The 26,935-nt window shown below is 38.3% G+C and overlaps 2 protein-coding genes across 4 annotated transcripts; both read right to left on the minus strand.

The window, feature by feature from the left end:
- Positions 1-509: 509 nt before the first annotated feature.
- LOC23687769 (heat shock 70 kDa protein cognate 3) lies at positions 510-15,529 on the minus strand. 2 transcript variants are annotated; one of them, XM_011495018.2, is made up of 2 exons: positions 15,391-15,529; positions 510-3,237 (listed from the first exon to the last, which is right to left on the minus strand). In XM_011495018.2, exon 2 carries the CDS (start codon positions 3,225-3,227, stop codon positions 1,260-1,262), a length of 1,968 nt encoding a protein of 655 aa, XP_011493320.1. In that variant the 5' UTR covers positions 3,228-3,237; positions 15,391-15,529; the 3' UTR covers positions 510-1,259. The 2 variants fall into 2 exon arrangements, with proteins under 2 accessions (XP_011493320.1, XP_021707218.1); XM_021851526.1 differs by lacking the exon at positions 15,391-15,529 and adding an exon at positions 10,413-10,540.
- Positions 3,153-15,522, minus strand: LOC110678530 (heat shock 70 kDa protein cognate 3-like). 2 transcript variants are annotated; one of them, XM_021851524.1, is made up of 3 exons: positions 15,391-15,522; positions 3,532-5,634; positions 3,153-3,237 (listed from the first exon to the last, which is right to left on the minus strand). In XM_021851524.1, the coding sequence occupies exon 2, from the start codon at positions 5,617-5,619 to the stop codon at positions 3,631-3,633; it is 1,989 nt and encodes a 662-aa protein (XP_021707216.1). In that variant the 5' UTR covers positions 5,620-5,634; positions 15,391-15,522; the 3' UTR covers positions 3,153-3,237; positions 3,532-3,630. The 2 variants fall into 2 exon arrangements, with proteins under 2 accessions (XP_021707216.1, XP_021707217.1); XM_021851525.1 differs by lacking the exon at positions 15,391-15,522 and adding an exon at positions 10,347-10,435.
- Positions 15,530-26,935: the final 11,406 nt, after the last annotated feature.

Below are 26,935 nucleotides of genomic sequence, written 5' to 3' on the forward strand. Positions count from 1 at the left end.
TTTTTATCTCTCTATTGTGAAAGTTATTAATTTATTCCACCTTTGGGTTCGGATTTCCCCAATGTGCCATGGTCTATTGATTTTGCTCATGTGAACGGGAATGCAAAACGGTTTCCGATCGAGAGAGCATTCAAACGTAAGCAAAGTGAATCATGGAAGTGCCCAAGTACTTATGCAGTTCTTATCCGTAACGACTTCTTCCCGAAGAAATACCGTAAGGTGGTTCCGGGGAGATGAGGGTCTGAGTCCAAGGGTCATGTCGATGCACTGTTCACCACTTGAGCAATTCTAATTGAATTGCTCATGCACAGTACATAGGCTGGTTTTAGCGGGTCGTCGTTGGTGCGTCATCCCCGCATTCCCTGAGTTATCTTCTCAGGGGATCTGTTTGCAGATTTCCCCCTTGTAAAAAACAAAAAAAAAAATCCGTAACGACTTGTTCTTTCTACCTATTCAGGAAAGGACATTTTTCGAAGAATTGTAAAGAATAATCAATGAAAAACAGCAGCTTTAATTTAATTATAAAACTTTTATTTGAATTCTTTCTCTTACAGCATTCTGTTAATCTGCTTTGTTTTATCATCATTCCTTCTTTGAATGTTAAGTTTCCTAGTAGAATTTGTTGCTTGTTACTTTAACTTGGATGTCTTGAAACTAATCACGCACACTTACATACAATCAGTCGATGGTTGAGAAAGGAAAAGAACCAAACAGGAATATTAGAATAACTGGGAACTAAGGAGGGGTAATAGAGTATACTCCCATCGTCAACGCTGTCCTCGTGCCAACTAAGGTGGGGCTGCGATGACCATGGGAGGTGTAAATGGGGATGAACTAGCAGTTTCTTTTCTTTCTCAGACTACCCTATCAAAAGGCAATAATAAACGCAGTTTATGAAAAACAAATTAAACAATAAATAAAGACGAATAAGATGCCTTATCGCCTTGTAAGTGTATTCACGCAAGTTTCTCTCTAAATTAAACATTGTGGGTTTTCAATAATTTTCATTCTCTCATCTGAAAAATGAGATGAGAACACGCCTAACGCGTACCTAGTACACGAACACTCGATCTTGTATTCTCTCGCTCGCACACGCTCTACTGTGGAACTCTTTTCCTGTTCTACTTGATCTACACGGCTAGTAATGAACCGAGTCCCTCTACTAGCTCTAACCGGACTGGATCGAGTGGTGGAAGGGCCCTAACTAGACCGACCAGGGAACGGAAAATGGGAATTACGCTAGACTAACAAACAAGAGTTTACAGTTCGTCCTTGAGATCCTCGTCGTCGGCAGTTGGTGGGGGAGATCCGCCAGTGCTAGCGTATAGCTTGGCGATGATTGGTTGCACGACATCTTCAAGTTCTTTCTTCTGTTTCTTGTAGTCTTCCGAATCGGCATCTTGGTTTTCGTCAAGCCATTTGATCTTCTCGTCGATGGCTTCCTCCATTGTAGCCTTGTCATCGTCAGCTACCTTGGCGCCCAACTTGTCCTTGTCTCCGAGCTGGTTCTTCAGACTGTAAGCATAGCTTTCCAATTCGTTACGAGCTTCGACGCGTTCCTTCAGTTTCTTGTCGTCATCGGCGAATCGCTCAGCATCCTTGATCATTCGCTCGATATCTTCTGGGGTCAGACGGTTCTGGTCGTTGGTGATGACAATCTTTTCGCGATTTCCAGTTCCCTTATCTTCGGCAGACACCTGCAGGATACCGTTGGCATCGATTTCGAACGAGACTTCAATTTGTGGGATGCCTCGTGGTGCTGGTGGGATTCCAGTCAGATCGAATTTTCCGAGCAAATGGTTGTCCTTGGTCATGGGACGTTCACCCTCGTAGACTTGAATGGTGACAGTGTGCTGATTGTCGGAAGCAGTGGAGAAGATCTGAGACTTCTTGGTTGGGATGACGGTGTTACGTGGGATCAGCTTGGTCATGACACCTCCGACGGTTTCAATACCCATGGTCAATGGATTAACGTCGAGCAGAACGATGGCTTCAGTATCTTGTTCACCAGAGAGGACACCAGCCTGGACAGCGGCACCATAGGCAACAGCTTCATCGGGGTTGATACCACGGGATGGTTCCTTACCATTGAAGAACTCCTTGACCAATTGCTGGACCTTTGGAATACGAGTAGATCCTCCGACCAGAACGATTTCATCGACATCCTTCTTGTTCATATCAGCATCTTCCAAGACCTTCTGGACTGGTTTCATCGTCGAGCGGAACAGATCCATGTTCAATTCTTCGAACTTGGCACGGGTCAGAGTCTCGCTGAAGTCATCACCCTCGTAGAATGATTCAATTTCAATGCGAACCTGGTGGCTGGACGACAGAGCACGCTTGGCCTTCTCGACTTCACGACGAAGTTTCTGTACAGCGCGGTTGTCCTTGCGGATATCCTTGCCCTTCTTCTTCTTGTACAACTTGATGAAGTGGTCCATTACGCGCTGATCGAAATCTTCACCTCCCAAGTGAGTGTCACCGTTGGTAGCAACGACCTCGAAGACACCGTTATCAATGGTCAGCAGAGAAACATCGAAGGTACCACCTCCCAAATCGAACACCAGAACGTTCTTCTCGCCGTCCTTCTTGTCCAAACCATAGGCAATAGCGGCGGCAGTCGGTTCGTTGATGATACGCATCACGTTAAGACCGGCGATAACTCCGGCATCCTTGGTGGCCTGACGCTGGGCATCGTTGAAGTAAGCTGGGACAGTAACGACAGCGTGGGTTACCTTCTTGCCAAGGTATGCTTCAGCGGTTTCCTTCATCTTGCCCAGGACCATAGCGGAGATTTCCTCCGGAGCGAACACCTTATCGCCCTGGCTGGTCGAAACCTTGATATGTGGCTTGGAGTTCTTTTCGATGACCTTGAATGGAAGCAACTTGGCATCGTGCTGGACAGTGGAGTCGGTGAACTCACGTCCGATCAGACGCTTGGCGTCGAAGACGGTGTTTTCCGGATTGGTGGTCAGCTGATTCTTGGCGGCATCTCCGATCAATCGTTCGCCGTCGGCGGTGAAGGCCACGTACGATGGCGTAATTCGGTTACCCTGGTCGTTGGCGATGATCTCCACTCGGCCGTTCTTGTACACTCCCACACACGAGTAGGTCGTTCCCAGATCGATACCGACGACGGTTCCGTAGTCTTGCTCCTTCTTTTCCTCGGCGGTACAGGTTAGTACGGCCACGGCGGCCACCAGGGCCAACGGTACTAGCAGCTTCATTTTGACGACTCTGCAATGGTAAAGGAAAGACAGAAATTAGTCGTTTGATCATACAAATTGATGGTTTGTTAGAAAGCAAGAAATATGAACCTATGTTATAAACATACTAGTTGGATGGTATTTAAATCGTTTTTGCATGTGTCTGATTGATAATTTTAAACGTAATGATTTCCTAATTCAGCCTAATTCTTTCAAGAAACTTTTGTTGACCAAATTGAATTCTTCTGAGTTTTGAGCTAATCTGTCGGATTTGATGTTTTGTGTTTGCTTCAAACTTTTTTGTAACACACGGCATGCGACTTACGAAAATAATCTTCATTGTTCCATTTTTCTTATACTATTATTCTTCGCAAACAGCAACAATATTCCATTCGTAAACTAGAGTGACTTTGAAATGCTTCGATTACAGCTCATCATTGAAAGGATCGTCGTCGTCGCCGTCAGTTTCCGGCTGAGGTGAGCTCTCACCGCTGGCGTACAAATTAGCGATGATCGGCTGAACGATTTCTTCGAGTTCCTTGCGCTGGTTTTTGAGTTCCTCCGTATCAGCGTTCTGGTTCGAATCTAGCCATTTGATCTTCTCATCGACTGCCTCTTCAATAGTGTTCTTCTCATCATCGGAAAGCTTTGAACCCAATTTTTCCTTATCGTTGATTTGGTTTTTCAGATTATAGGCATAGCTTTCTAGTTCATGAAGCGCGTCAACCCGTTCTTTGAGTTTCTTGTCGTCTTCTGCGAATCTTTCTGCGTCGTGAATCATGCGCTCAATATCATCCGGAGTCAATCGGTTCTGATCGTTGGTAATGACAATCTTTTCGCGATTACCAGTTCCCTTATCTTCCGCCGAAACCTGCAGAATACCGTTTGCGTCAATTTCAAACGAAACTTCGATCTGTGGCATTCCACGTGGCGCCGGGGGAATTCCAGAGAGGTCGAATTTTCCGAGCAAGTGATTATCCTTGGTCATTGGGCGCTCACCTTCAAAGACCTGAATGGTGACGGTATGCTGATTATCTGAAGCAGTTGAGAAGATCTGCGATTTCTTCGTCGGGATTACACTGTTGCGTGGAATCAACTTGGTCATTACTCCACCAACGGTTTCAATTCCTAGGGTCAGCGGATTTACATCTAACAGCAGAAGTCCTTCGGTCTCAGTAGCGCCTGAAAGCACGCCAGCTTGAACGGCAGCTCCGTATGCAACAGCCTCGTCAGGATTGATGCCACGGGACGGCTCCTTGCCGTTGAAGAATTCCTTGACCAGCTGTTGAACTTTAGGGATGCGAGTGGATCCTCCCACTAAAACAATCTCATCCACATCTTTCTTATTCATATCGGCATCCTCAAGAACTTTCTGAACCGGTTTCATGGTGGCTCTAAACAAGTCCATGTTCAACTCTTCGAACTTGGCCCGAGTTAAGGTTTCGCTGAAATCTTCGCCTTGGAAGAACGACTCAATCTCTATGCGAACCTGGTGGCTGGATGACAAGGCACGTTTAGCCTTCTCTACCTCTCTGCGCAACTTCTGAACAGCGCGAACGTCTTGTCGAATATCCTTTCCGTTCTTCTTCATGTAGACCCTGATGAAATGATCCATCACACGTTGGTCGAAGTCTTCACCTCCCAAATGGGTGTCTCCGTTAGTGGCAACAACCTCAAAGACTCCATTATCAATGGTCAGCAAGGAAACATCAAAGGTGCCTCCGCCGAGGTCAAACACCAGGATGTTCTTTTCGCCTTCCTTCTTGTCCAAACCGTAAGCGATAGCTGCAGCCGTAGGTTCATTGATGATACGCATCACATTCAAGCCAGCTATGGTTCCTGCATCTTTGGTAGCCTGACGTTGAGCATCGTTGAAGTATGCCGGAACGGTAACTACCGCATGGGTCACTTTTTTGCCGAGATATTCTTCGGCAGTTTCCTTCATCTTTCCAAGAACCATGGCAGATATCTCCTCTGGCGTGAAGGTCTTTTCACCTTGGTTCGTAGTGACCTTAACGTTCGGCTTGGAGTTCTTCTCCACCACCTTGAACGGAAACAGTTTCAAATCCTGCTGCACTGTGGGATCACTGAAGTCACGACCGATCAAACGCTTCGCATCGAAGATCGTGTTCTCCGGATTGGTCGTGAGCTGATTCTTGGCCGCATCGCCGATCAACCGCTCACCATCGGAGGTAAACGCCACATAGGATGGCGTGATGCGGTTGCCCTGATCGTTGGCAATAATCTCCACGCGTCCGTTCTTGTAGACGCCCACGCAAGAGTACGTTGTACCGAGGTCAATGCCGATAACGGTACCGTAGTCTTGTTCTTTCTTTTCCTGTGCAGCGTACACCGTAGCCGTCAAAACGGCAATCGCGATCGCTATCGCACAATGCGGAGAGAGATGTCGCATTTTGCGGAGACGATTCTACATTCACGATGCAGCAGCAAAGAAAAGAAAATGCGGATTGATAGTTTATTTTGGGATCATTGGGATATTGCTAAGATCACTCCAAAAAAAAAGCTTTGTCTTATACTTAAGCGTTTAGTCGACACATGTTAATCACTCCACTGTTGCAATGCAGGTTATTAGCAGGAGGGTGCACGCTTTGCAATTGTTGTTTAGTTGGTAAACAAAAGCTCAAACCTTAAGGTGAAACATTTTGGAATCCAATCATGGCTGTCACATTGACCGGCTTGTGTCCCTTTTCAAGGATTCAAAGACACTGCTCTACAGAAACAACGAACGTACAAAGTCAATCTTCTTATTTTGAACTTTCTGCTAGTGCGCGAAACTAAAACAGAAATTGCACTGTCGTTTGCTGCTTCTGTCGCGAAATTTGATCCTTCAAAGTTCTGGTACACTATTGAATTTGGATTCCAAGCTGTTTCACCTTAACTCATTGACCAAGTGAAACTAATGGATATTCTGCTATTTATTGAAAAGTATAAATAAATGTGACGGACCTAATATGAAAACCAACGTTCATTTGAATATGATAATGAAATGAATTATGAAACGGTCTTTCAAATGACACAATTTAAATCGACACTAACTCTTCAAGTATCCTGTTTCATGATGCTCATGCGATAGAACTAGAGCAAATGGAACGCAACAATCTGATATAGCTTCAGCATAGATATGATCAATCAAGGCGAGCTGATGTCTCTTTTCATTTTTTGGAATTTAGAAAAAAAAAGTTGCTTGGTCGTATTAAAAACCCGAATAGCCTTAACGGTGAACGCGTAGCTGTTTAGAAAGACCTTGCAGAGAATTGTGGAGTAACTTCGTGCTTGCCACACGATATACACATGGAAAAATGATCAATTATCAAAGAAAGCTCGGAGATAATAACTGTGGAAGTACTCATATGTCCACTAAACTGAGAAGCTATATCTGCCCCATGTCGGATCTAACGCATAAACAGAAGATCAATTCATTTCTAGGCCCTATTTCTATCTGTCGTGGAATGCTTTTAGTACTATTCTGGAGAATCAAAGTCAAAACTGTAACTTCTTTCACCATGCTCGTATTTTATTTTACACGGATCACATATTCATACTGGCCTTTTTAATGAAAAGAAAAATAACTAGAAGAACAAATAATCGAAATAAAAAGATAGACATACATGACAAATCTCGCGTAACTTTTCAAAACGGCCTATCTAACAATTCGCACATTTCGAGTAAATCGAGCTTGAAGGTTGTGAAAATATATTTTGAAACTGTATCAAAATGAAACAATTTTTCCCCACTGTGTTGCTTGTAGAGGGAAGCAGTGTAATAGAGTTCAACGTATGAAATGAAATTTTGTCAATTTATTTGGAAATTACACTGAAATCTATAAAAACATCAGATAGGACGTTTTGACCAAAAATATGTACATAGGATAAATCACATAGGTCGTTCTGTTTTAACAATTGTTACATTGGACATTCATTTCTGTCATTTTGTTTCAGTTATAGTAACATCGGATATTTTGATTTGAGCACACAAGAATCATGTTTTATTTCATTTTGTATCCACGTGCGTTGAACTGCTTCAACATTCAAGTTGAACTGCTCATTTTGTTGCGGTGTGATAATCGCAGGCATCAGCTGTGCTTTGTTTTTATTCATTTGAAGAAGAGACGAATGACCTTCGGGTTAAAGTCTCTCACGAACAACAACAATTTGATTCATTCAATGCCACGCCGTCACTTTTTCCCCCCCGTCTATGTGTCCAATGTAACAACAGAAGGAGGGGAAACGTTGAGCTGTATCTGGGACTTTTTGCTTTCTCACTGTTTCTCTCTCAATATTCCCCCCGTTTCAATGCTGGTTTTGCCCACACTTGTTCGTGTGTGAGTTACCCACTGCACGACGGGTGGTGACGACTGTGTTGCATTCGGCACCAGCCGTCGGCGCAAACAAGAAATAGCGGTGGGAAATGATGACGATGACGGCGCCGTCGATTGTGTTGTAGGAAACCAATGCCAAACAAATACATACAGCTTCTCCGCTCTTCGGCGAATGATTGCTCTGCAAATATATGTGCGCAAGTCGCGCATGCACGTTGCTCGTATTGCTGCCGTGAAGCATATGTATATGCTTCATCGACCATGGATCTGAATCGGATTGATACAATAAGATCATGATGCTGAATATCATTTCCCTACATGCACTCAATACGCTGATAATCGATATTTTGTTGCGGTGTGCTAATCGGAGACACCAGCTGTGCTTTTTTTTATTCATTCATTCCCACGGCGTCACTTCTTCCCATCCGTCTATGTGTCCTATGTAACAACAGAAGGAGGGGAAACGTTGAGCTGTACACTGAGGAAACGGAACGTATGAGGTACATAAGAATTTCTTATGGAATAACGACATAAGAAGTATTTTGTTCTTCATTCGAGAATCTTATAACATTCCACAACAGACTTATGAAATAACACTCAATACATAGACAGATATAATTCCATAAGAAACTCTTTTTGGATATCAAACGCATTGATCATTGACATTCATAAGACAATCTAATGGAGTACGATTTTCTTAACAATTTCATACGAAAATCTTATGGATTACGTGGAGAGATGCTAATAACAAAATATACACGATTGAGATTCATAAACGCGCGTATGACAATGATTAGTAACGCTTGTGAAAAACAGTCGACTTCCTATCAAAAACCACGTAAGAATTTCATACGAAATTCTTTTGGAATAAAGACATAAGACGCATCTAATGAGACTCATAAGAAAAACTTATGAACTTCCATCGATCATTGCGTTCATAATACAAATAGGTATAATATCATAAGATACGCTTATGAAGGATCATAGATATCAATTTTGGAATTCTTTACGACCATTATGTATTTAGAGAATCGCTCTTTGAATTTAGGAAAATAAAGATATTCATAAGATTTCTAATGATAACGACAAGAATTTCTTGTGAATATCGGACGTTTTGTGTTTCATAAGAATCTTATGAAAGAGAGAAAACCAGTCAAGAAATCAATTCACAAGCGTTCTCTTATGAAATTCGTACGCAATTTCTGGCTCAGTGTATGTAGGACATTTTGCTCTCTCACTGATTCTCCCTCAATTTTCCCCCCGTTTTTATGACGGTTTCGCCCACATGATCATGTGAGAGTTTCCCACTGCATGACGTGGTGGTGGTGACGGCTGTGTTGCAATCAGCACCAGCCGTCGGTTGAAACAAGAAATTGCCCGTCCATCTTGTTGTAGGAACTCGAGAAAGGAGCCCACGTCTAACAAATACATACAGCTTCTCCTCTCTTCGGTGATTGATCGCTCTGCAAATATGTGTGAGCAAGTCGCGCATGTACGTTGCTCGTGTTGCTGCCGGGAAGCATATTTATATGCTTGATCGACCATGCATCTGAATCAGATTGATACAGTGACATCATGATGCTCAATCTTGTGCTCAATATCATTCCCCTATATGCACGCAATGCGCTAATAATATGAAAAGAGATGTTGCAGCTGATCCAATCCAGCGAAACGGTAAAACATGGTTTGGCAAAAAGACCAAAATACAGTTTTGTGTAACTCATTCTCTTTTTGTCACTTGAGCGTTTTCAATTTTGCGAGGCAGTGCGACTCTGAAAATATCGACTGAAATGATTGAGAAGCAGTTATTATGGCATCTAAGTAGTGTCTCAGACACGCTTCTACAAATCATTCTACCTTTTAAACTCCATTCCAAAGCTTTATTCAGGAATGTCCAATGTAACATTAGAATCGTGGTTATTCATAAATGTTACATAGGACATGTGGTTGGTTCTCTGATCAAAGGTCCAATGTAACAATTGATTAAAAGCGATGCAGTTTTGAACATTGGTCATTTTGTTAAGCTTTGAATAGATTAATTTGTTGTTAATATATCAGAACGAGTGTTCTAGTGTGCTGCTAAGTGGTGCAACGCAAATGATTTGCAATGATAATCTCGATTTGTTTACATTTGTTACTTAGGACGTTTTGAAAAGTTACGCGAGAAATGATATCTTATCTATAATAAAGGCTCAAAAGGAACATTCCCGAATACAAGTATGAAGGTCAAACTTTAATTGGTAATAAAAAAAAACTTTCTAAAATTACTTTAAAACTTTGATTAACTAGCATATTAATTCATATCATTTGATTCCACGAGACTGCTCGTGATTACGTATAAGGGATAACAGCCGCAGACGTGCGTTCCACACAGATAGAAGTCTACCGCTTCGTACATGTATGAAAATGGGCCACGTCAGACACTTTTCTCGTAGAGTGGAATATTCCGCCGCCACGCCGTTTCCCCGCACGATAGTTTCCTTCCAGTTAATCAATTGGCAACCCGGACGAGCGATATTCGCAATCGTCGAATTTCAAAGTTTGATCATCACAAGCTACCGCTAGAGAAAGTATCAAAGCGTCACAAGGTACCGTTAGTTTTCTGACCTCAATAGTTGAGACTCCCTAAAAAGGTGTGACCTAAATATGGCAATGTTCCACGACAAATTAACACATCACTTTCCACATTTCGCACATTTCCACGAATTCGCACTCACTTAGAACAACTTATCACACTTATCGCTACACATGAAGCTCAATTTGTTTAACAATTAGTTATGCTTAAAGTTCAATCAACCTACCTAGCCAATCAAATTTCTATTACAAAAGAATTATTAAAGACACAAAAGATGGGACTATACTGTTACCTCGTTGAGCTCTCGATTGAAACAGACAGCCAGCTATGAGGCACGACTCCCGTTTGTCCGTCCGTGTACACGGTTGGAGTAGATTTCAATAGAGACCGGGAGAAAAGAACACGTCAACCTTTCCCGGTCCGCTCACTACGACTTGCGTCCACGGTAGTGGTCGTGTTAACGTCGCTGCAATGATCTACGTACGGTACGTACGCTTTACTGACTGAATACTAAATACGATTCGAAGTCCGCATAGCATTACAATCTGAAAGTTCCGTTGTGTTGAATAGGGTATTCAACAACGTATAGTACCGGGACCAACACCAATTTGGTGATGCTGTGCAGGCAAGGGGCTTCAAGGCCAGTCTCCACGGAGCATTTGAAGCTCAAGGAGTCTGATTTCACAAAAAAATCGTTGGAAGGCTTAAAACCTGACGTGGCCGTAGACTATATCAATCGACACTGTAGCTAAGGCAGTGGTTCCCAAACTTTCCAGAGTTGCGGCTGCCTTGCGGATTCTTCAAGTCTCGCGGCCCCTCAAAAAAAAATAATTTTTAAAAAATTAAAAGAACTTTAAAACACATCTTTCTAAGAGTTCACTTAATTACCTTTGTATAAAAAAAAACATTCCTCCTTCCTTCCTTCCTTCCTATCTGGCCAAGAAATTCTTCCAGATATCGTGAGGAATTCTTTTTATCAAATGATCTAAAAGTGCCTTATCAAATGATCTAAAATTGCCTTTAAGCATCAAAATTAAATATGAAAAAATATTCTATTGTATCTTATTGAAATCCAGAGTATTTCTCTGGACGATGTTTTGTATTTTTTCCTCTCATATTTTGGGGAAATCAGAGCTGATAGCGACTTATCGTCTTGGAAATATGAACCAAAAAGAGACCATACATGAACACGAATACAAAAATAAAACTAACTGGAATCACGACGTGAGAGTTTGCTTCCTCGTTTGCCCCGGAGACATTTCTCTAAGAATATTTTTAAGACTGTTTTGTTGGAATTCCTCGTGATATTACGATAAGTATTACTGCTCGTTTTACTGTAAGTTTCTTTCACATATTACAACGAACATCTCTTTAGTATTTGTTTTTTAATTTTTCTCGGACTTTCCAAATAACTCTTCCTGGAATTTCGTTTTGAATACCTTTAAGAATTCAATTAGGAATTTCTCTAAGGATAGGCACAGACATTACTTCGGAGATTCCAGCAGGAATCGCTCCAAAGATCGTTTCTGATATTGTTCAAAGGAAGTCCAAGTTCTCCGGAATTTTGTCTATTGATAGAAAATTTCCTCCAACATTTCGTTATTCAATAATTTAAAATGCCTTCTTTTTCTTCAGGAATTGAAAATTCCTTCAGAAATTCCTCCAAATTTGTTTGAAAAAGTTTAAAGAATTATTACAGTAATTGGTCCAGGAATGTCTCCAGTCGTCAAGGGAAGTTTTCAGATTTTTTTTGGATAAAATTCTGAAAAAAAAAATCCGCGAGGAATGTCTTATGAAAATTTCAGAGTAAGCTCTGATGAATCTTGTGATGGTCTCTGAAAAAGCTCCTGGATTCTTGGTGAAGTTCTTCCTAGGATTTTCTTGATAAATTTATAAGATTGCTGAAACAAAAAAGAGATTAGAGTCTGAATAATGTTCTACAGAGCTTTTAAAAGAAATTCGCACAGAATCCCTTTAGAAATTTAGCAACAACTGTAATAATTATTGTATTAATACCTGGCGTGGCGTGGGGCCTTCCTTAGCCGAAAGGTTAGAGTCCGCGGCTACAATGCAAAGCCATGCTGAAGGTGTCTGGGTTTGATTCCCGGTCGGTCCAAGATCTCTTCGTAATGGGAATTTCCTTGACTTCCCTGGGCATAGAGTATCATCGTACCTGCCACACGATAGGTATACGAATGCGAAAATGGCAACTAAGGCAAAGAAAGCTCTCAGTTCATAACTGTGGAAGTGCTCTTAGAACACTACGCTGAGTAGCCGGCTCAGTCCCAGTGAGGACGTTAATGCAAAGAAGAAGAAGACATGGCGTGGAACCTTGTTAGTTGGAAGAATGTATGGAGGACTTCCTTCAAGAAATGCTTGAATCTCAGTAATAATATTTTAATGAAATGCTGAAAAAAGCCGGCAGATATTTCCAAAGCTATTTAATTTCTAATCTCAGGTGGAATTTATCGAGGAATTATTGGAAAAGTCAGGATTTCATCGAAAAGTGTTATAAAAAATTTTCAAGCAATTCTTGAGAGTAATCGTGGATGAATTTCTAAAAGAATTCATTTTAAAATGCCTATAAACGATAAAAATGTAGGTTTTCCAGAAAAACCATTCTTTTTTTGTGGAAGAACTTTTGTAGGATCTGTGGGAAATCTCTTAAAAGTAACAACTGGAGGTAAAGATGATAGAATCCATGGAAATCATCTGGAGGATTTTGTTTTTTTTTCAGAACTATATCTGTGAAAATTATTGCAGGTGGTAGCGTTGGAGTGCTCTAGGATTTTCTGGCCCAAATTCTGAAGAAATTCCTCTAAGCATGCATTGAAAAACCGCTGGTAGCAACCATGGAGGAGTTCCAAAGTATTCCAGCAGGAGTCTCTGGAGGAATCACTAAAATTCGTGAAGCATTCCTCTGGATCTGAGAAATAATCATTGAGAACTTGTGCAATAGTCTTTGAAGGTTTTGCTAGAGCCTTTAGAATGTTTTAGAAAGGCAAAAAATGACTTCGGCGACCATTTTGATTGAAATGTCTTTAGAGACCTTAACCAAAAATAGAGACATTTTTGCGACATGCATTGAAATAGTGACTAAGAACTCTAAAAAAATTCTATTCACTTTTCCTACAAAGTTTATTATTTTTGTAGAATAAGCAATTTTTGTAAAAATAATTGGAATGTTCTCAACTATGTTTAACATGCTCATGAGCGACACCCAACTGGAAGTGGGATATATACTTGCCTTTACCAATTTGGCAATTTTTAATTTCTGCTTCTTTGTCTAAACGTGTTTTATGCTGAATGAATTAAAGTCATTATTATTATTTTTTTTTTATTGAAAACATATTTGTTATAAAAAGGATATAATCTACCATGCATTACTGCTTCAAAATAATTTCCTTGAGCGTAGCCAAAATTCCATGAGAATACCCTTTTTTTTTGATTGAATAAAATTGCCTGATGATTCCAGATATTTCCAGACACCCTGAATGATCTGTTCTCTTCATCGTTACTTTCTTCGCATGTTTTCTGAATAATGATTCACTTTTAGAAACATACTTTAGTGTTGTACGATGAAGGGTCATCAAATCTTGCCGAATAAGAAAGAAGAATAGGAAAAATCAGTCAAGTTAGATAAGCTCTTATGAAGCATCAGTGTTGTAAAAATTTCGGGGCAGCATGTTTTGGATTGCAACATCAGATCGTCGAGGAACATTTACTGTAGAAAAATCTATAACAATATTGCTTGGAACATGGCAAGTATTGGTACACACATACTGTGAGGAACCCCATGTGTAAATGTACTTGGTGATGAGACCCATATTTTTTTTACATGCTACTATAGTCAAACACCTATGAGTCGATAACTGAAGGGACCATCGACTCATAGAAATATCGAGTAATGGAACAGAAATTCTGTGGAAAGCTTTTTGAGGGGAGCATCATAGTTACAATGCAATTTTATTTTATAATATGGTTCCATGAGTCGATATCGAGTAATGGAACAATATCTCTAGAAGGTTTCGCTGCGACTGTTTATCGTTAGCTACGGATAGGATGTGGAACTGAAATTTAAGGATCAATTAATTTATCTTGTATGGTTTCGCGGACCCCCTGAGATGTCGTCTAGGGGTCCGCGGACCAACGGTTATGAACCACTGCTTTAAGGGTTTCAATATATGATTTCAGTTTACAGACTGAGGAATACTAAAGCTGAATCTTAAATCATAAAAATCCGTTAAACTTCAATCTGGTAATACCTAACCAAATTTGTAATGCATTCAAAATAAATATACTTACTAAGATACTGACGAACCATAAACAAAAATACCAAGGTCACTAGCTTATATCGTTTGGATATGCCTAGTTTTAGTGGAAATCAACGTCGTCCCTTCTCAGGGCAAAATGCCACTCTAAGAAAGATAATAATTATGAATGAAATTTGTTGTTAACGTCACGGAATTCATTGGTAAGAACCATAATGTAAACCAAAGAAGTGAAGATACTTAAAACATAAATGACCATCTGAAAGAATAAACATAATTTATCTGGCGAAACGCCAGACAAAGTTTGTGACTTTTGATACCACTTCAAAAGTACAGTTATAATTGGTTGAAAAGATAACCATCATATTCTCTACAGTATATTTTGTGGGGTCATATAGTACGAATATGGCTATCTCCGGCCCTGAACAAAACTAATGTTTTCTAGGGCAAAATAATTGACTATTTTGCATAATTTTGAATGATTCTTAACATTGAATCCACCTACTATACTAAAAAAAAAGCTGTTACCAACTTGCACAAAAACTTCACCACATGCCCACATAAGCAGTTAATAATTGACCACGTAAACAGCCACCGCACTATCACTGTGCAAGCGAGAGGCACCAACTCCACACCTATCCGCGGTGAAAGTCCCGTTTTGTAGTTGTGTGAGCTCGGCGGCAGTCGCTTGGTAACCCACACACATTTTCTTGGCTACTTTGACTAGGGGGAAGGACAGGGGGCAGTAAATACCTCTCTCTCGCTAAATTTCCGCAGCGAAAACACACGTCAGTGATTAACAGGGAAATCCTTCTAGAAACCATCGATTTCAATGGAATTTCCCTGATTTGTATGAACTTAGCACAAAAAAATCCTTATCTCTTATGTTGAATCAAACACTATGCAAAGCTTTTTGGGAACTTTTTAGTGCGCATACACATCACATTTACAGTCCTGAAAAACCGATCGATACTCGATACGGCTAAGAAAAGCACTTACATTGTTCTTCCTTGCGCTTATCACAGATGCGGGTTCACTATTTCAACAAAATTCTTCCTTCACAACTGCACCAAGGCGGATATTTAAATTATCACTTTTCACTTTCAATCGCGGATTTGCTTTCGTTTTGCTTTGGCCCCTGATTTGCGTTCACTTTTTTCGGGGATCTTTTCTTGTCTGTCGCTGGATTCAAACTATGCCGAAACGGTGCTCCGACGGCTGAATAAATCCTCGCGCTCTCTCGCCGCCTTGGATGCACTCCGTAGCCGGTGTTCGCGTGGACCAATCGGCGCGCACCACGACCGGTTGCGGCGATAATACGTGTACCTACCCTTTGCAGGTTGTTCTCCAAGTTTCTCGCGTTCGCTCGATTCGGCGAGAAGCGGAGAGAAAGATGTAGATGTGGTTGTGTGGCGGCGGCTGTTGATAGGGGGTGTGGAGTCTGGTGGGTGGTGCAGGGGGTGGAAGATTGGGTGGTGACAACGATGTAAACAACGGTATGGTAGCATATCCTATCGTAATCTAGTAAATTCGGCGATTCGTGGCTGGTGTAATGTCTGAGGACATTACAGCATCTCTTGTAACAGCCGAAAATGAAAGCTGTTTCCTAGATTGAATATCTAATAACAAATCTCAGATAGTTTCCAAATCTTCTTGCATCATATAAACTTTATCCATGGATTTATGTATTTCAATGCAATGAAGCAATATGGGAGAACAAATTATCAACTCTCCCAGAGAAATTCTCATATTCTATTCTACACGGTGTCTTTGGTGTAATAGCTAGATGCTACAAAATGCAAAACATGATTGTAGATAAGTCCCTACATTGGTAAAAACATAATCTATCAAACAAAACTAAAAAGGAGTGTATCTAATAGTAGTAGCCCAGGTTGAACCCTTCCTTGGAAGGAAGAATGAATGTTTGTTCATAAAAGTTATTAAACTTTCAGCACGTCTTTCGCACTCAATAATATTTAAGAGGGAAAAAATATGAGCATAAGTAGTAGTATTTATTTAAAATATCACTATTTCTGAACTTCGAACTTGTAGGGTGGCGGTGCCAATAGTGGATTATCTAAGCAATAAAAAAATCAACATAATAACAAAAAGTTTAACAGAGATGGCGTCAACAGAAAGATTTCAACCTCTAGTATAAGGGAAAATATAAAAACACCGCTAAAATTATTTTTTGAGTGTAATATTGCTTGAGCACAAGCAGGTCCGTCACACTCGAGCTCAGATTGGGTACCACTTCTAGTACTGCATTTAGTCCCTCGGTGATGCAAAAGGTACCCAAGTTTGACAGATCGCAGTACACTTTTCACGGCATTCTAGATTACCTTATGAGCCATAAAATTTTGGGTAACTGCAAAGGACATGGAGGTCTTTAATTTGTCTTTGGCACAAGTGTTCCAGTAGTAGACGTCCTGTAATGATACAAGGAGTTTTAAACAAAATAGTTGATTTTACACAGGTTTTACATTTTACCTTCGTAGCAGCACCTAAAATGTTTCGATTGAAGTATAAAGATTATCTCTGGGTCATTTCTTCATTTTTATATGTCTATTTAAAAAATGCTTCGGTCAGTTGATCTACTACTGGAACACGACGACAACTACTGGTGCAAGGGAGCAATATTTTTGCGAATACTTTATTACTTATATGACTTTTTGATAAAATAAAAAGCCGCAGCTCCATGGAACATGGAAAATCGATTTAACTAGAGGCGATCTATGGACTGTTCTGCCCATAACTGCATATCTGTAACATTCGACAAAAGTTGGCATTGAGTAAAAAGAATACCAAATGTGCGTTCTATTGGCCGGTTTGCTGGTGACAAGTAATTTCTTGGTATAGCTTGATGTGTGGAAAATTTCGACGAGGGATCGTCCAAGAAAACGCTTTTTTCTGATCGCTGTAAGCAGTTGGAAATAATTGTCAATTCAAACGGGAGTCACTATAGAAAATTTCTGGAAGGAATCTTCGGCCAGTGTATGGTAAAACACTTAAATTTCTACACATTGCCAAGTACTCAAAAGTGCTTATTTGAGGCTCGCATATTGGATGAATAGTCAGAAAATAATTCTGGTAGAAATTTCATTGCTGTTACATTACGAGTCTCATATATAATCTCAATGTAACTTTTATGCGGTTACAATTACCAATGTGTCCAAATCAATTTATATTTTTTCGAATTTTCTAGAACAATCTCACAGATTCCAGTAAATTTATCAAAATTGTTTATCAGGCCGGAACAAATTTGAAATTTTACTTTTGTCTCCCCCTTCAAAATTTTTAAAAAGTCAGGAGGGGAAAATAAATAAAACATTTTATTTTCAGTGTAGGTTTTAATTATTTTTTGCAATTTCTCATCGTAAAGCGAAGTATGGACTTCAACAGAAAAGTAATCGCCTATCTCGATGCGTGGGAAATTTCTTACAAGAAATGCTCAAGAAAAGCATTTTTCTTTGATCATAGTACGCAGTTGAAAAGAAATGTCATTTCAAATGGAGCTCACTGTAGGAAATTTCTTGACCATTTCTTGAGCAGAAATTTTTACTTTTCTTGAGCGGAACAGCATACTTAGCTTAATAGGCTGAAAACAGTTACCTAATGCAGCTATTGAGCAACGCTTTTCCATTAATAATGGTGAAAGCGATATCTGATACCATCTCAAACGGTCTTCTACGAAAATGCAAAAAATGTTGTACGCAGCTCGATTTGTACAGCACTCATCGTAATTATCCAACTCGGCAAACCTCTTTGGATAAATGTACGACTGTTGCTCTGCTCTAAAAATTATCTTTCTGCAACTTGTTGGGTAAACTACTATTTCGTGTTTTTGCTAGTTTTGTAATTCGTCTTTTCTATATTACATGATATAACACGTGTTATTGGATTATTTGGAGTCCTCAATCTGTTTGTTTTACTTTAACAGTGTGGTATATGAAAATTGAGTATTTCAGTGATTTATATGAATTCCTCTTCTTCTTCTTCTTTGCATTACGTCCTCACTGGGACGTAAGTGAGCACTTCCAGTTATTATTAACTGAGAGCTTTCTTTGCCAAAGTTGCCATTTTCGCATTCGTATATCGTGTGGCAGCTTCAATGATACTGATTACCCAGGGAAGTCAAGGATTAGGAAAAGATTCTGAACCGACCGGGAATCGAACCCAGACACCTTCAGCATGGCTTTGTATTATAGCCGCGAACTCTAACCACTAGTCTAAGGAAGGACTCGTGGAGTTATTATTTATTGAAATCTTTAATGAACATCTTGTCAAATCAATTCAGCATCGAATTCCTGAAACTTTATTAAATCTATTTATGTTTTCCTTAAGAATTCGGCTTCTTATTGATTATAAATAGCGTACTGTTGGTAATCATCATGCACAAACTGCGCATCGAATGTGTTACTATAACTTGTCTTCATTGTGCCTATACGTTTATACAGTTGATTCTATTTTGAATTAAAGAATAACATCATTTTAATGGGGGAAATTGTTCCATAAGTATAAAACTGTATGCAGAATAAGTGCCCTCAACGCTGCCTTTCAAGATACTTTCATCCTATTACATATACTATCGTTCTATGCGTATTTATCTCACAGTCGCTAAGGTTTGCAAAGAACATGACACAAGTGGGCGTAGAAGGGCAATAACTTTCTTCAATTTCATTCAAATCTAGCAGAATATTTTCATTAAGAGAATGTTACATACTCGTTGAACCAATCAATCTAAATATGATTTCAAGTTACATACAAGTGCAATATTATCGCATTTTTCTTGAAATTGTTAATAACTAGAGTACAGTTTGAAAATCGTTTTATGGAAAATGTTGCGATCGATCTTATGAAAAATGAAAAAGAACGTTCAAAACATTTTTATTTGATGGATATATACGGCAAAACATGGTTTTGCAGAATATGAGAGTAAAAAAATGATGAATTTCCCTGAATTTTCATTTTATTATTTATTGTCCCCGCCCCTCGACACATTTTGATGGAAGGTGACAAAAGAAGATTTTAAGATTTGTTCTGATTACGGTTGGAAATTACGGTGATGATTACGGTTAGAAATTTTTTTTGACGGTTGAAATTTTTTTCTAAGGTTAGAAATGGATTATTGTACGAATTTTGCGAAAAAATAAAAAGGAAAAGAAGACACATGACGGACCATCGTAGATTTTGTTTGGTCTGCGTTTTCTTCCAAACGGAATTTGGAATAAATTGAGTAAGCACCATTATGTAACATTTGTGGATAATGATTTGGTTGCCATATCACACTTAGCTTAGATTACCGGAGTCGGTAATTTTTTACTGGGTTTTGAACAGCAGAGTTAACTCGGTAATCTTTTTCACTACCGAACACTCCGCAAATTCAAAAGCTGCTGTCAATTTCAAAATGCTGATTTAGTCAGTAATCATTTTTTCTCCTTTTTACTGATTTACTCTGTAATTTAAGTTTTTGTTTACTTTGGATTTGCTGATCTTTTCAGTTCTAGTACATATTAGGTTACTCCCTCATTATTGTTCCATAACCCCTTTTTTATAATTTCTTTATTAGTATCATTCCAAACATTTACATTCAGTTCTTATATCTAGGTATTCTGTGTTATTAGACAACACTATCATCCTAATTTGGTAACACAAATTTAAGATTTTTTTAACATTTTGTTAACAACATATTACACTTCAGTTCAGATTTTTTACAGGTGGGGTGGTTTCACCTGCTTATAGGCGAAAAAAAATGTTTTCAATTTACTTATCCTAACTTAACCTAAATATTTAAGCAATAGAAGATTGTAACGAGTTTTGCCTGAAATTATTCATTATTTTATTTGACATTTGTTCTAATGTTTCAACATTGGATATTCTATGTAACTCATTACGACTATACCAGGGAGGAAGCTTCAGAATCATTTTCAAAAATTTATTTTGAATCCTCTGCAAAGCTTTCTTCCTTTCTTTACAACAGCCAGTCCATATTGATACAACATACAACATGGCTGGCCTGAAAATTTGTTTCAATATCAAAAGTTTGTTCTTAAGACAAAGTTTTGATTTTCTATTAATAAGGGGATAGAGACATTTTACATATTTGTTACATTTGGGGGGGCATTCAACCTCAAAGTAATTTTTGAAAGTTAAATTCTTATCTAGCATAAGCCCTAGATACTTAACTTCATCTGACCAATTTGTTGTAACTCCTCTCATCTTGACAACATGTCTACTTGAAGGTTTCAAATAAAGAGCTTTTGGTTTATGTGGGAATATTATTAGTTGAGTTTTGGAAGCATTAGGAGAAATCTTCCATTTTTGCAAGTATGAAGAAAAAATATCCAAACTTTTTTGCAATCGACTACAGATGACAAGCAGACTTCGTCCTTTGGCGGAGAGGCCTGTGTCATCCGCAAACAAGGATTTTTGACATCCCTGTCCAAGCTGAGACGAGACTCGCGAAGACGGTCTTCTTTTTCTGTGATTGCTGAGTTTTTTCTTATTCCACTTTGTGCATACCAATTATGCGCATGCGCGTACCAATTATGCGCATGCGCATACCAATTATGCGCATGCTGTTCAAATCCTCACATGAACCTCTCAGCAAAATATGATTAAGTTTGCATCACATCGAATCATAAATAGCCATTTGAGTGAAATTTCATGCCAGCAAACGTAGCAGACATTAGAAATAATTAATCTTCTGCTTAGATTTATCAGCAACTTTGGAAAAACTGCTCCTCCGACTGAGGTTTTTAATAACAGTTTACTTTGAACACAATACTTTTCACTTTTTCAGCCATAAAAACGGTGGGCTGCATTTGACGTTTCGTGAGAGGGGAATCTGGGCTGCATATGACGTTGATATTTTTCCTCTTCGCGAGTCTCTCTCAGTGTCCAAGTAACAATTCCACAGCTATTTGGCGGGCTGGCCTGGCTGCTTGTTGATTTCCAATTCGCATCCCCCAGGTTCTAATGAAAACATGGGGTGGTACACTTTTATCCAGCTTTTTACGCTAGCATGCCATAAAATTTGAATCACCCCCTTCTTACATTTCTTGTCTACACTATATATTTTATAGATTAGTCAAAGCCAGCTATGTGTTGAAGATTTTTATATTTGTTGGCGTTTCAATGTCACAATTTATAAATTGTGTATTCAGGCTATTTGAATAGGAACCTTTGCTATCTATTTCAACTAAACAAGGAGCAGGAACTAATATTAGCCAGAGCTACAAATTCAGAGCCAAATTTTGACGTTTTTCAGAGCCAAATTTTGAGTGATCGATCAGCCATTTGCCGCCGGCTGGAGAACAAACCGTAAATCTGCGTTCTACAATCGGGTCATTGTGAAGGGGATCTCAGGGATGTAGAGAAGAATGTCGGAACAAAATTATATATGAGGCATTATATTCTTTGGCAATTATCTTCATTCCTTCTGACATAACTGTTTTCTCATCAATACCCTTGGTTCTACCGAATTTTTAGGATTTGTAATGATCGATTCATTCTATAGGCCTGATCATTTTGAACCCCCCAAAAACTTCCTCAAAAGTATTGTGCTCTGCAAGATAAATCCACGTAATGCGATTATCTGGAAATGTCGATATACCGTCGCAGTGATAATAAAAATCACCAAATGCTTCAAATTTAGCAAATTTGGAACATTTGCGTCTATGAAGAACGAAAAAATCCAAGCTTACTTGCGTTTGAATTTCGCGCATATTCTCTGTGCGTTACCGCCGCCGCTGGATGTGGATTTAAAATGAGCGCCGCAGTATGATGAGTCTTAAGTTCAGAATAATATTTTCAATAAAAAAGATCCATTATAATACATATTACATCTTTTTATCATTATTACACACTTAATCGTAGAATTTCATCTCGGTAAACTTAAATGACGAATTCAGCCGGTAAAACATATTTTTACCGAAATCTCGTTCAATTTTGACAGATGAGCGATATTGACAGATGCAAATTGACGAAAATCGGTAGTTTGCATAAATAACTGAGACTCGGTAATCTAGTTTACCAAAACAACCAGCAAACAAATACTTTTACTGAATTTCGGCAAAGTGCATCTGTCAACGCCGAAAAATCAGAGCTGCAGAAGCCAACATGAGCTCGAAATGTTTTGAAACGTTCGTGGAAAGAGGGAAAGCGCCTACATGTAAGTATTCACATAACTTATTGTATCATGGCGTACATTTATGCCCATAAATGATTCATTCAGACGAGTCAGCTCAGTTAATGCTATTTTTATTACATTATTTTTATTTATTATTATTTTAGGAATATTCCCCGGGAAGTGCTTGCAGCGAAAGTGGTTGTGCTGCTATCATTTGTTTCAAAAAGAAAAGCATAAAATTTCACCAATTTTGTGAAAATTTAGATGTTTTCTGTGGTGGTATTTTGTAACACAATTATATATGTAATTTTAATGAATTTGTTTCGATCATTGAAATTTATGTGGGTTTTTTTCTTCTTATTCTTCTTCCAATAGAAAAAAAATACCATTTACCGAATCTCGGTAGTGGTGTGCCGAGATTTTCAGCAAATGATTGCCGATATTTTCGTCAAATTTTGACAGCTGGGTTGATTTAACATTTTGCAGTTCAATCGGCACTTTGAACTTTTACCGAGATTTTTGCCGAAATCTCAGCTGTTGGGTTCTCGGCAATTATTTTTGCCGGCCTCGGCGAAATAAATTAAGTGTGTAAGGTTTGCCTTTATAAGTTTGAAGTACCGTCGTGTGGGGTGACATTGGGCTATAAGCAAGGCCATAAGGGTAACTTTAGGTCAAGTTTTTTACTGCAAACTAAAACCGGAATAATGAAAACAATGTGACAAACTTCAAGAATGCATCATAAATAGCCACTGGATGGTCATGGTTTAGTTTTTCGACTCTCGGACTAGCCATGAGATGCATCGAAAAGGGCGGTCAAAGTCATCCCCTGGGCCCGATGTCACCCCACACGGCGGTACTCATGATTAGGTCGCAGGGCGAGAGGCGGCTGCATCTACTTATAAAAATTATTCTTGATCTTTTGTCTATAGTGAGAGTTGCGTCTGTTGTGAGTTGTGGGATATGGAAGAATAATGAAATGACTTTCTTTCATCTCGAACCCCCATTTCATGATCTAAGTATATATGTAGTCATTCAAAATTGTTGTATTTTATCTATGAGACTCTTTCATTCATAAGGAGCGAGAGGAAATGTCGATCAATTTCTCTCCCCTGAAATCTGTTTAATGCGCTAGGGCTTTGTTTTGTGGGTTAAGTTCTGTTAGGGTTCATTCAAAAATTTCATAACGCTGAAAATAACCATTTTCGATACCCACCCACCCCCTCGTAACGCTTTTTGTATGAGGGTTTATTCACAAATTTCATAACGCCAAAAATGGTCATTTTTGACACCCACCCACCCTCTCGTAACACATTTTGTATGAACATTTTTTAAATTTTGTATGAGCTGTAACATCTTAAGGATACCCACCCACCCCCTTCAGCGTTATGAAATTTGTGAATAAGCCCTTATTTCCTCTACGAGAAAGAATGGTGATCAAATTATTTGTATTGATGATTCATTTGGAGAGGAAAGGAAATCAATCGCCGAAGAGAATTCTTTCTATTCGAAACAACTGAGCGAATAGTAATGTCCCAAGGAACAATTGGTAGCTTTTAAGTTACTTACGTGTTTAATACAAGCTGCATAGTAGCAACCATTGCTGAACAAATTTTTAATTGAATCATTAATTGAATAAAATTAATTTCCGCTTATAAAAAAGCTGTCATTCCACTTGCAGTTTGTGTTTTGAAAAAGAGCTGAATAAACCTCCGAGAATGCAAATATAGTAGCTTTTGTTCTACAACACATAAGAAGTTTAACAATTGACTGATTAAAAGCTTCTATAGGTTGTAGCCATCATTTTAGTAGAATATTGAACATTTGATTAACAACAAATCGTACAAAAGTTTCAGTGTCTAATACTTAAAATGTTGACCAGCATGATTAGTAAAACGCATAAACAATGTTAATAACAGTATATGAGTATGCTCTTATTCAAGCAAAACATATTATGTCTTTTTATGTTATTTTCAAATGTTTCAAATGTTTTTCAAATCAAATCCAAGACGTGTATGCGATGGATGGATTAACGTAATGGACGTAATGGATCAACAAGGGTAAAGCTCGAATCGCATTGGATTAAAAATATCAAAATTTATTTAAATTTTCCAAATGTAGTGATCATCATCTGCGACGTTATTGATATCGGAAAAAGTTACTAATCATAACATTTTTAATGATAATCGAAGTATAAATAATAATTTAACAATAGTTACATGAAAGTGGTTACCCAACTTACAGTCAAGTGTCACAAATAAACATACATATTTAATTATTGTTGAATAATGGTGACATCTGAAAAAATGCCCTACAAAGAGCTGAGAAGATGGTATTTAGATCCAAATTTGAGTCAATGTTAAACATTTTTCATTGGAATGAATAATAGTAGAATCAACACTTATTAAACTTCTCCAAAGAATCTCTGCCGACTTGTCAAGATTGTTTTACTAATGAGTTGAACAAGTCATTTTTCCTTCTATTAAAGAGCCAATATTCCACCAAACAAATATAATTGTGTAAACAAATGTACAGGAGACGAACTAACGTTTTGGTTGCTTCGCACTTCAGCTGTTTCCATGTTTAACATGAACATGATTAAAAGCTGAATAGGTATTTAATAAAATCCTAATACAACATAGATATATCATCCGAGCAGGCCATCCAAAGAAGTCCAAAATAACGATTACTAAACACATTGTTCAGCAACAAAGAAGCCTTACAAAAGAGGTCACACTATAGAGAAATTTATGAAAAATGGACAAAATATCTAAAAATTTCGTTGTATTCCTAATGTATTGCAATATTCAACTTACTAATATTATTATTATTTATCTTTATTTAAGTGGCTTTTCGCCCTTGGCGAATACGCCACTAATTTACTAATATATAAAAACTAATGGATACAATAACAACTGATGCTTTTTCAATACAATATTCAATTATGTTTAGAAAATATTTTGAGTCAGTCTTCTGACTTAGGATTATTGATTGAAATATATTTTATACATGTATAATGTTTAATAGATGGAAAAAGTACGACAAATAATTAAAATATTAACCTAGTAGAAATATTATACATTTAATAAACGAATTTTAGTATAGTTAGATGAACAATTCAATTAAAGTTTTAACAAGTTAAAACTTATTATGAAATTAGACTAATCATTTCAGACTGTTTTTACTTTGTGAAAAAACTTCATTTTTGACCAGCATTGAAATCAATTTTCTCACTGTGCGCTATAAATAGCCGACTGAGTTCAGCTCGCATCAGTACTGAACAGCAGCAGAAGTAATGCGCTTATTCAGTTGTTGATCAGCATAGCACGTGTTGATTAGTTATTGTTGAATAGAAGCTCAAGCATGATCAATAATAAGCTACAAGGCGCAGATGGCAAGGTATACCGCTGACGATGGGAAGGTTTCGAGTTTGAATCCAGTATTCAGGTAATTATTAAAAGTGTGGTTATTAATTCATGGTAAAGGTATACACTGCATTTGATGTATACAGTGTTAGCTATTTTTAGTCATTTATTTGTTTTCAATCAATTTTGTGGCAGTTGAATAAAAGCTGAGATGAATGCTTATGAAACGATTTTGAAGTTGTAGAATAAAGTCAATATACAACGACACGCTTTATAACTTCTCCAAATTTGTGTGAACAACGCCTAAACAAAGGCATTATTTGGAAATAATTAAAATGTTGTTAAACATGATGCTGAATTAAACTGCAATAGTGTAGTTTGTTAAACTAGCGTTGTTAAATCATCAATCCTTATTAAGCTAAGTGAAACCTGAATAAACATCATTACAATATATGATTACAGTCACTAAATGATAAGAAGCTTAATAATTTCGCCAGATTTGCTTGAACAATGTGTGCGTAGCAGCTGCAAAGTAAAATAATAAAGCAACTATTCAGTATGTAGTTGTGAAAAATTGCTTAATAAATGATTATAAAATAGGCAAATGTTTCTTGGGGTTAACACACACAGTGGCTTCGTTTATAAGGAACTTTTATCCTACCTTATTACATCAGCAGCTTTAGCACAGGGGCTTGATCACAAATTTCATAACGCTAAAGGGGGTGGGTGGGTGTCCTGGAATTGTTACAACTCATACAAAATTTATAGAATATCAATACAAAAAGCGTTACGACGGGGTGGGTGGGTATCAACAATGGCCATTTTCGGCGTTATGAAATTTGTGAACAAACCCCAGGACACCAACGCGCCAGGCATCCAGCACACCATCATCCTAGTTGTGGGTTCGAATCCTGATTCCAACAAAAAAATCATTAAGCTGGTAAAGAAAACCATTGAAAGGTAGTCAATGGATTCATTGTTTGGTTTATTTTTAACGCAAGCCCTAAACATACATTATTTTAAGCTAATATACATCATGAACCCTAAATAT

This window comes from Aedes aegypti, chromosome 3, assembly GCF_002204515.2.
Source record: "Aedes aegypti strain LVP_AGWG chromosome 3, AaegL5.0 Primary Assembly, whole genome shotgun sequence".
NCBI lineage: Eukaryota > Metazoa > Arthropoda > Insecta > Diptera > Culicidae > Aedes > Aedes aegypti.

What these genes read in the sequence shown, in the direction of transcription:
- LOC23687769 (XM_011495018.2), bottom strand. Translation starts at nt 3,227, where the DNA reads ATGAAGCTGCTAGTACCGTTGGCCCTGGTGGCCGCCGTGGCCGTACTA.
- LOC110678530 (XM_021851524.1), bottom strand. Translation starts at nt 5,619, where the DNA reads ATGCGACATCTCTCTCCGCATTGTGCGATAGCGATCGCGATTGCCGTT.